Source organism: Zingiber officinale, chromosome 8B (genome assembly GCF_018446385.1).
Source record: "Zingiber officinale cultivar Zhangliang chromosome 8B, Zo_v1.1, whole genome shotgun sequence".
NCBI classification, from domain to species: Eukaryota; Viridiplantae; Streptophyta; class Magnoliopsida; order Zingiberales; family Zingiberaceae; genus Zingiber; species Zingiber officinale.
In genome coordinates, this window is record NC_056001.1 from 108257333 (window position 1) to 108268760 (window position 11428).

Below are 11428 nucleotides of genomic sequence, written 5' to 3' on the forward strand. Positions count from 1 at the left end.
AAGTTTTGTACAAAAATCTGCTGGTCAGCCCACGACACGTTGGTCAGTGAAACTGATAGTTACCATGGAAGTTTGGAGGTAAGAATCTAACAACTCCCCAAACCCACAGTTACTATAGCACTGCTGCAGGTCAAAGCTACTCCCCTATATAAACCCCGGCCGCGCTTCTCCTCCCAGAGCCTCTACTCCTTCTCAGCTTCTTCCGTTATGATTTCTTCTATCTTGTTCAGTTTTGCCTCACTGTTTCTATATCCAAAGAGGGCCTTCTGAAGAGAAACAAAAGAAAGATTCAGCCTTTCATCTGGCTTCAATGGGTGTCAGCTATAAGTATGCTTCCTCCTTCTTACTCTGCACAGAGGACAGCAATAGCGTCCTGGGGCTTGGCGAGGAAGAGCAGAAATTCCAAGGAGAACCCCCAAAGCGCAACCTTTGCCGATCTCCCGACGAAAGGTTCGATTTTTATGGGGAAATGTGGAGGGATTTCTCTTTGCCTTCGGAGGAATGCATTGCTTTGCTGATCGAGAGGGAGTCACAGCATCTGCTACCCGGTGACTATGCCGAGAGGCTGTTGGGTGGGCAACTAGACCTGGCTCTCAGAAGTGATGCCATTGACTGGATTCAAAAGGTAGGGCGAGTAGTTGTTCATTTTTTCTTGATTTTCCCTCATTTATGATCCTGACAGATCGATCAATTCGAACACTATGCATTTTCTTTCTTTCTTTCTAAATGAACAGGTCCATGCACATTACAATTTTGGACCTCTAAGCGCCTATTTATCTGTAAATTACTTGGATCGATTCTTCTCCTCGTATGAATTCTCGGTAAGAAAACTAAGGCATATGTTCATTGAAGAAAATTTTGATTTTTCTCACTGTGCCATGTTTGTGTGCCTGTGGCTTCAGACAGACAAAGCTTGGATGACACAGTTGGTATCAGTGGCCTGCTTATCTCTTGCTGCCAAGGCGGAGGAAATGGAAGTGCCTTCATCTCTCGACTTGCAGGTTCAGGAAGAAAACGAAAACCAGTTTTGATCATCTTAGACCTCAATAATTAGTTACTCATTGGTTCACTGTATTTGTGAACAAGTAGGTTGGCGAGGCAAGATACATATTTGATGCCAGGACTATACAGAGAATGGAACTTCTTGTTCTTAGCACCCTTAATTGGAGGATGCATGTTGTGACGCCTTTTTCATTCATTGATTACTTTTTGTACAAATTAAACGATGACAAATGCCCGGATAGCTCAATAGTTTCTTCCTCTATGGACCTCATTTTGGGCATTGTTAAAGGTTGGTACCTTATTCGATTTGCAATATATTATCAAGCCTAGCAGGGATTTGACTAACACTTAACTGCAGGCATTGATTTCCTGGGGTTCAAGCCTTCTGAAATTGCTGCAGCAGTGGCACTGTCAGCACTGGAAACTTATCATACTCTGGATATCAACAATACTTTAGCCTGTTGGATACATGTAGATAAAGTGAGACAATTCTCCCGTGTTCCACACTTACTCAGATAATCTGTTTATATCCAAATTTATTAATGGTTTTGTTCAATGAATTCAGGAAAAGGTACTAAGATGTCATGAAGTGATTCAAGAGATGAACTTGATGAAGAATAGAGCATTCAGTAACAAAACTCCATCAGTTTCTGCCGTGCCAAAGAGCCCAGCTGGGGTTCTGGATGTTGCATCTGTGAGCTATGAAAGTGATGATACTACAGTTTGCTCACTTGGTAATCATCCTCATGCTACTTCTTCGACAGCCAAGAAGATGAAATTAAACAGATCCATAAGTTCATGAGAGCAAAGTGTCTCATTTGTCCTGTTTTCACCTGCTTAGTAGTTTTGTCAGATTAATTAAGTTTGCCGGAAGAGCTTATTAATAAGTGTTTTGCTGAAATTTTGTAGAGTGGATGGGAATAAACTCGTGTGGATTTTAAATTCATGATTTGATAGAGTGAACCTTATCAGACACCATTAATAAAATGCAAAATAGATGTGATTTTCATCAGGTAGAAAATTGTTCTGGTTTTATGCTAAATCTTTGCAATGGTCAATCATATGCTATCTATTATTACCATAAGCCATCGCAACATCAGTTTAGTGTTGAAAGGAATATCCCTTCTCCTAAAAAGAGATGAAACCAAACTAGAAAAATCCAATTAGATACCTGTGGACAATAGCCAAATGACTTGGGTTCCCTAAAAAATTAAGCTGCCAGTTTGTTAAGCAGACAACAGGCATTAAGCCTTGCAGCAACAGGCATGAGGTTAAAGAAGACATGGATTCATCAGTTTCATTTAAGTAATATGATTGGTGGCCCATTACCTGCAGTCATTCTGACATTGAGCCTGTGTTAACCAATAAGATAACACTTGCCTTCCATCTTTCAGTTATTAATTACAAAGAAATTACACAGCCTTTGAACTGTAAAATAGAGTTGAATCTCTAATGGTCTTATCTCTTGCAAATCTACTGCAGTCTGATGACACCATCCACAGCCTCTTTCCACATTTCAAGTGAGTAGCAGAGATTTGAGCATATTATAATTATGAAGCAATGGTAACTCTAACAAATAATCATCATCTTTCTGGCCAATGGAAGTGGAAGGAAAGAACCAAGAGCCAATCATTCACTTGTACTGAGGTGATGCTTCATCTGGACTCCAGGTTGGCACAAAACTCCCACATTTATTATTAAGTTTTTGTCTGCTATCTTGACTATGATACAAATAGATTGTCAACCATTTTCTTCAGGGACCAACAGAACTATTATGGAAGTCACGCACACTAACAACTAATGCATAGCTACTCGGCTCCAACACTAACGAGCATCTTGATGCACAGTGCTAGTCGCCAAAATCTTGTAAAATTACAAGTAAAAACAAAATGAGCGCACAGAGATCATGGAGATGAAGTGATAAGACAAGAGAGCAATGAAATTATATCGAGAGAGGAGACAATAGTGAGGTTAAAGAAGAAGTGTGTGAATCAGAGATGTTGCTGATTCTTTATGTCTGAAGATGAAAACAAAAATAGGGAGGATGGGTGGGTGGTAGAGGAAGGAAACGGGGGAGAAAGAACAGTGGATGGGTGGGTGTGGGGAGTGGGAGACAGAGTTAATGCCTCGTGAGTAGCTTAATGGTGTTCAACAGCCGACCCAACCGTAAGAGAACTAACCGGGACTTGGGAGGATGCTGTAGTGCTGTTCCTGATTTAGTCAAGGCGAGGGCCAGTTGATTGCCCTGGCGTTAAGTAAATTGAGCAAGTCGAGTGGACCATACAAGTAAGTAGGGACAAGTTAAACGAGCACAATAAGTTGAGTGACTGAATGGACTGAACAAATTGAGTCGAGCGGGGATCACGTGAATAGGATTAGTTTGGCAAGTCGACTAGGTTAAGTGAGCTGATTAGACTAAGAAATTCAGTATTAAGGTGAAAGAAGCTAGTAGATTGAGGAATAAATTAAGTTGAGCAATTCGACTTATTTGGTCTAATCAAGAGGAGTAATTTAGATAAACAAATTAAGTAGATTAAGCTAACTAATCAAGTTAAATAGGGTAATCATGACAAATGAAGCATAACAAAAAAAAATAAAAAAAATCAATTGGATCAATTAGGATAATTGTATTGGACCAATTGAGTTAAATGGTTCAGCCACACTATTCTTTTTGCCCTAGGCAATGGAACAGCCGTATTATGTTTTTTCAGTTTTCCAGACATTTAAGGATTGAGTGTCAATTTTGACAAATTTAATTGATGAATTTTTTTTACTGAGAAGTTGACCTAAAAACGTTAGGTTGATGGGTCTTCCACTATAAGTGCTTCCTAATTTGCCCTGTTAGCCGGTTGAAAACTTTCGTAATATTGAATCCGTCATCCCAGAATTAATTAGTATAAAAATATATATATGGAAGATTTTTTAGCTTGCACATCCTTACTCTGCACACTTCTAGGCGACTCTCACAGGTCCAGGTGCCCGGATACCCTCCCGGGCGCCCCGATTCTCAAAAGTGAATTGGGGTGTCCAGGAGGGGCTTCAGGCGCCTAGACTTGTGAGGGTCGTTCGTGAGTGTATAGGGTAAGGATGTACAGGGTATCAAATCTTTTTCTCTCTTTATATTTTTTCATGCTTAATGTTATAACTCAACCTCTAAACCTTAAGTGCAAAATCTTATTAGCATAATCGCAGAAAACTTAAAAAATAAAATAAAATCATATATATACATCCAACATTATGTTGTCTTGTATATATATACATACTATTTACTTTCGGACGCTCCGACCACTCAGCAATATATATATATATATATATATATATATATATATATATATATATATATATATATATATATATATATATATATATATATATATCCCCTCGTGCTATATCGTGCAACGGAGGTGTGCAAAGGGTAGGCACAATGTATACCTCTGCTGCGTGTAGGGGTGTAATCAAGTTGAGCCGAACTCTTGAATGTTGAGTTTGGCTCGTTTATAATCGAGTCGAGCTTTATTTAACGAATATATTCATGGCTCACGAGCTTATTCAAGCTTTTATCGAGCCTAAACGAGCTTAATAAATATAAATTATAAATTTAAATATTCATTAAAAATTAAAAATTAAAAATTAAATTATATATTTAATGAAAAGTATAATATTTTTATTAAAATTTATAATTTTATTCTAATAAATAAATTTAATATATTTGTTTATATGTTTCATAAGTAGAGTGTAAAATCTATAAATTCAATATCAAAATTATTATATTTTTTATTTAAAAGTTGATGCATGACCTTAACGAACATGTTCACGAGCTAACGAGCCGAATATTATGAAGCAACTTGTTTTATTTATTTTAACGAGTCTCATTAAATGAGCTCAAATAAACTTTTATCGAATCGAGTTTCGAATGGCTGATAAATGATTTGATTTATTTACACCCCTAACTGCGTAATATAGCATGAGGGGATATATATATATATATATATATATATATATATATATATATATATATATACAATACTGTTAGCCTGCGGGACTTCAAAAACGTGCCTGTGCGCGACGCGACGATCTGGCACTGCAGACGTAGAAAATCAACCTTATTAACAAAAGCAAAAGTCCACGTGAAGCTTCTCTTCGCACAAGACAGAAGGGTCGAAGCTAGGGCAAGGCGCGCGACTTTTCTTTTCGTTGGCTTCCTTCCTCCTCGCGCTGCTCACCTCCCCTTGGTCGCAACTCCTCCGAAGCTTCGTGATCGTGCCCCTCACCGCCTCGTACGATCTCTCTCGGCACGAAGCTTCCAGATCGACTTTTGCTGTTCGTTGGCTTCCTTCCTCGCGCTGCTCACTGGTGTTAACCATTTTCATGTCACGTGGCACATCAAATTAATTAAAATTGAAACTCATTAAAATTAATACAAGTGTTGTAGCAACGAGTCCCAAGTCGTATTTTTTCCAAGGGTTACTAGCAAAATGTGTGAATTCTAGAATTGTTTCAAATCAAAATCTTGCATCATCATGGTCAAGATTAAAATCAAGGTAAGAATGTTCTTAACTAGACATGATCTATTAGATTTCATCACATCAACATCAGTAAAGTTTAGCTCCCAAAGCATCATCAAATCAAATAATTCAATTCCCGAACTCCAAACCAAGTAAATTCAAAACTCAAGTCACATTTGCATAAATCAAACTATCTCCAATTCTCATTCACAATTACTTCAACAAACAAGCTCAAGAATTCAATCACAATAAAATTGAATAGAGGTAGCAATCTAAACACCAAATTAAACATTCCAACACTTAAACAAGATCATGATCACAAAGGTTGAATTGCTAACTAAATCTCAAAACTCTACAAGCTGTTAATATCAGAATTGCAAGAACTAATCAGAATTAGGTCTAAGAGTGGGGTTTGTAAGCAAGAAATTGTAATTGAAAGTACAAAAACTCAAACAAGAACTAAAGTAAGAAATGCAAACAAGAATAAAATGCAATCTATCTATCAGATCTTCAGATCTGAGCAATTTTATGACAATTCAAAAACAAAAGCAAAGAAACCTAAACCCTAATCATTCCACATCCCAAAACCGAAACCAATTCTCTCCAATTTGCTGAAAAACAAAAGCGCTATCGGAAACCTCCCCTCAAGCACCCAACAACTAATCTCTACCTCCAGCTATTACCAGTAGGTGCTCATAGTCTTCGGAAACCTCCCCTCTAACTCCCAGTCTTCTGATAATCTCACCAACCGAAGAAAACAGAGGATGAATCTGTGATTGTGCAAACCGGATCAAATGGCCAATTCATCCAAGTTGTGCTATGGAATGGAAGTCGGAATGAGATCTGAAACTCAAAGAAACCTCCCTCTGAGCTCAGTTGAGTACGGAGTTCGCTGATCGGAAACCTCCCCGGATCAAGAACGCGCGGTGAAGCAGAATCAAGCCGTGCCGAGAAACCTCCCTCTAGCACTTCTCTGATCGCCGGAAGATGAACGCCAGTAGATTAGGATAGCTGTCGTTGAAGAAAGTTGCTCGCCGGATCTGGAAATGAGGAACGGGAAACTCGGCGTCGCGGCGGAGAAGAAGCAGGAACAGTGAAGAAATCGCGAGCCGAGTCCAAGAACTGTAGCTTCTCACGCGGCTTTTAAATCATCTCAAATCTGATCCAACGACTGAGATGCTTCGGAGCTTGATCAACGGTGGAAAATGGCCTAAAATCCTATCCAACAGTATTGATCTTCATCTACGGTCCAGATCTACTCCCCATTAGGTCTGATAGACCAGATGCTTGACGGATGACTCAGATCTCTCCAATCTTCAATGGACGGTCCAAATTGATCCAAAGCTTGATCGACTCGTTTAGCCCTAGATTTGAGCCAAAGTACATCCCACACTGATCAGGTCCATGACCCTTTTGATGCCTACAAAATAATAAACAAATATTAGCATCAAAATACCATGAAAATAGACTAATTTGCAATTAAGCCCAAAATTAATACAATATATAAAAATGTAATGTAAATATGAGTTCTATATAAGAAAATTACATCAAACCATGATTATATGAATGAGAATAGTATAGTAAAATCATGGTTATCACTCACCTCCCCTCGGCCGCAACTCCTCGAATCGCCCAGATCGTGCCCCTCGCCGCCTCGCGCGATCTCTCTCAGCAACCCTCTGAAGCGAAGCTAGGGCACGAAGCTTCCAGATCGTGCACCTCGCAACCTCACGCGACCACGAAGCTTCTATCTCCTGCCCCTGTGCGCGACCACCAACCCCTCTCTGTAAGGCTAAATCATCTTGTATTACTCTCTGTGATATGGGGTAAAACTTGAATGATATGTAGAATTCATGATTTTCCCTCTGTGCGCGTCTCTGTTTTTGAAGAAACAAGGACCTTTGCCGACTTCATGATTTTCCCTTTTCATGATTTTCATCACTAATCATGCTATCATTCTGTAGCTGAAATAAATGTCCATTCTTCTTACCCTTTGGCTAAAAATCTTACAAAGCTGACTATGATACCCTTCTGTAGCTGAACTAAATGATCTTGTTTTTATGTATTTCATTTGTTATCTTTGTGTTTTTGTTCTGGTTGCATGAATAGCATTGAAGTATCACTCTTACAATGTTTTTTCTGGCTATTTGATAATGATATTTGATAATGATATGCAGAATTTAATTTCATCTGCATCTGAAATTTCATAGCAATGGGGTGAAAATCATGTTGAAGATCAGTTATACATTCCTCAAGTTGCAGATGAGCGAAAGCCAAAATATGGAATGGAATTCTCATCAATAGATGATGCATTTTTATTCTATAACCAATATGCACGCGAATCCGGATTTAGTGCAAGGATAAATAGTAGCAAGAAAAATAAGATAACAAATGAGGTTGTGTGGAAAACATTTGTATGCTTTAAAGAAGGGCATACGGATGATCAACGGAATAAACAAGCAAAAGGTGATCAACGGACAAGGGAAAGAACACGTGGTGAAGTTAGAACTGGTTGTAAGTCAAAGATTTCACTTGTCAAGAAACAAACTGGATCTGCATGGGTTGTCACTAATTTCATGGAAGGTCATAATCATCCATTATCAACTCCTTCAAATGTGCATTTGCTACGCTCACATCGTCATATTTCAGCAGCAAAAAAAACATTGACTCAACGGTTTTCAGAGGCCAATGTGCCAACTTGCCAACAAATGCGATTATTGGAGATAGAATATGGAGGGGCCGAGCAAGTAGGTTGTACAGAAAGAGATATTAGAAATTTTGAGAAAGAGCTAAGGGATGAACAAAAGGGTATCGATGCTGAAACACTACTAGAGCTATTTGCATCTGAGAAAGATAAAAATCCAGCTTTTTTCTTTGAATACCAGACTGATTCAGATAACAAATTCAGTAGATGTTTTTGGGCTGATCATGTATCAAGAACGACATATAGTGTATTCGGTGATGTGGTTGTATTTGATATAACATATAACACCAACAAATATGGGTTGATTTTTGCACCATTTGTAGGAGTGAATCATCATCACCAGACAATTATATTTGGTTGTGGCTTTATAAGTGATGAAAAAACTGAATCTTTTGTATGGCTGCTTAACAAGTTCATAGAAGTCATGCCTAAAGGTGCACCAAATGTGATTATCACTGATCAGGATCCTGCTATGACAAAAGTCATTGCCCAAGTTTTCCCTCAAACAGTGCATAGTTATTGTTTGTGGCACATATTGAACAAATTTCCAGAAAAATTGCATCCTTTGACTTTTCGTGACTACTATCAAAGCATAAATAATGTTATTAGAAATTCTACAACACCTGATGAATTTGAGCATTCATGGGAAGAGGTTATCAAGTGTGCTAACTTAGAGAAAAATGATTGGTTATCTTTGATGTATGAATTGTGACATAAGTGGGTGCCAGAGCCATGTATTTTGTGCTGGAATGTCAAGTAGTCAGAGATCTGAAGGCTCCCATGCATTTTTCAAGAGATATGTCTCAAATAAAAATTCATTGATGGACTTTATCACCCGTTTCAATAGGGCACTGAGACACCAGAGACACAATGAGTTAGTTGCAGATCATATTGATATGAATGAGCATCCTAGGATTAAGACAAACTGGCCAATGGAAACTCAAATGGTTAAGTTGTATACGAAAAAGAAATGGGTGGAGTTTCAAAGTGAAATGAGTGAGACTCATGGTTATCATGTTCAACAAGTATCTATGGGAGTTGACTCTGTGGTTTATCATGTGATGAATTTTCAAAGTAGTTCTTCCTCTAAACCAAGGGTACTCATGCATGACAAACAGAGGGATAACATATCCTGTAGCTGTAGGAAATTTGAGTTTGATGGCATTCCATGCAAGCATATGTTAGCTTTTTTTCGTATCAATCAAGTGTTTCATTTGCCTGATAAGTATATACTCAAACGATGGACACGAGATGCAAAGGTTGGAGCAATATATGCTTTGGGGGTGCAAAATTTTATTAATGATCCAGATAGGGTTTTAATGTCAAGGCACTCAAGGTTATCTTATAAAGCTTCAGTATTAATTGATGATGCATCTTTGACTGATGAGGGGACAAACTTCTTGGATGAGCAATTGGATTGTATTTACAATAAGATTAAAGAGATGAACATTGGTAAAACATGTGACAATAGAGGTCAAAGGAAGAAATATATGGATGAGTCCCCTAATATTATTGATCCTTCTTTAGTAAGAACAAAGGGATGTGGGAAGAGATTGAAATCATCAAAGGAGAAGTCAACCTCAAAGTCCCAGTTATGTCGTGGATGTGGCCATCGAGGTGTGTCGCATGACAAGCGCAATTGTCCTATGTTACAACAAGGGTATGTGTCGATTAATTCTCCATTTGTATGATAATATTATTTGCAAATCAATATCTTTTATTAAATGTGTACATTTGACATGGTATTGATTATCAGATCAAATTTGGATAATCATCACAACAGTGATGATGACACATATGAAGAAGAATTGGCATCTATAGCAGGCAAGTACTATCAAATTTTTATTTAAAGTTAGTGGTTGATTCATTGAGATATTAAAATTAATAATTGTATTTATTATTGTAGGTTCTAACAATATTCGTTAGCAAATAATTTGATGGGGTAATATTATGTTGGTGATGCAGAAATAACCTTGTGTTGGTGATGCAGAAACAGAAACTTTGAGCTGGCTGTTTTGAACTCTGTAATCATTTTTATACCTATTGTGAACTATTGTCATGTTTTTCACATTTGAGTAGGCTATTGTGAACTCTTTGCAAATTGGGTGTTGATTGTATGAAATTTGGGTGTTCCTATTTTAATTTTTCGCTGGGTCTGTGTTTGTGAAGTTAGGGAAGACAAAACTTATTAGCAAGCTGACAAAGGTAAGTTTGATAAAAACAAAAACAAGAAAATTTACTTCTTGTTGAGGTATTGCTTTTGACTGTTAATGTGATTCAATTCCCTCTTTTAGTTGCATGTATATAGTTGTGGTCTTGTATTTTAATTGTTTTATAGACAAAGGGAGTGAATTATCTTCATCGCTGCAACCCTCTGATCGTCCATCGTGATTTGAAGTCATCAAATTTGTTGGTGGACAAGAATTGGACTGTCAAGGTAATATCAGTATTCCTTAGAAGTATTTGGTCTGTAAATTTTTCTCGCCTTAAGATAGAATGCTTTAACATGTCTTATATATTTCATTAAATTAGGATTCCTTTTTCCCCTTTTGAAATATAACAGCGAAGGGGCACATTCTGATGAAGTCATGAAACTCAAAAGAGTGTTTTTAAGTTGGCATGCTCCTGCTAGATAAATTTGGTTTCTAGTCACTTGATTTCCTTTCATGATGCAATCCTCTCAGGTATGGTTGTACAAGAACTTTCATTTGCTCCTTTAACTAGAGCTATCTTTTGACTGTTTCATATCGACATATATTGTTGAGGTACTTAAATTTCTATAGCTTGTTATCTTTACTAAGGTTGGTAGGGTTTATCCTTTTTCTGAAGGCTTAATTTTCTTGTTTTAATTGGTGCCACCTAACTTATCAAATTGATAGTTGATCTGGGAAATTAACCCTCTTGTCTACCCAAGCACCAAGTGCATCTAACCCTAATAGATTTGAGAAATTAATCCTCCATAGGGAAATATTAAAGGAGTGTCGGGGATGTTGATGGTTGAACCTCCATTATTTTTAGCAACCAAAAGGTTGGACGGTCTTATTAGGACTTGCAATCACTAATTTCTAAGTGTTTGTGTTGTTGTTCATTGTTTTTTTAATTAAATTACAAAGATTTTAATGGCACTGTAGAGTTAGGACTATGTTGTTTAGGGATCTTCCATTTATATATTTTTGAGTTTTGTTATAGGACTTTAATTTTTTTTATTTTTTTTGGC

General features: G+C 37.4%; 1 protein-coding gene across 1 annotated transcript; it reads left to right on the forward strand.

Annotated features, from left to right (window-relative positions):
* Nucleotides 1-307: 307 nt before the first annotated feature.
* Nucleotides 308-1908, forward strand: LOC122017300 (cyclin-D4-1-like). The gene is made up of 6 exons (XM_042574866.1): nucleotides 308-625; nucleotides 735-821; nucleotides 903-1001; nucleotides 1090-1291; nucleotides 1361-1482; nucleotides 1568-1908. The coding sequence occupies exons 1-6, from the start codon at nucleotides 311-313 to the stop codon at nucleotides 1802-1804; spliced, it is 1062 nt and encodes a 353-aa protein (XP_042430800.1). The 5' UTR covers nucleotides 308-310; the 3' UTR covers nucleotides 1805-1908.
* The last annotated feature ends 9520 nt before the right edge of the window (nucleotides 1909-11428 follow it).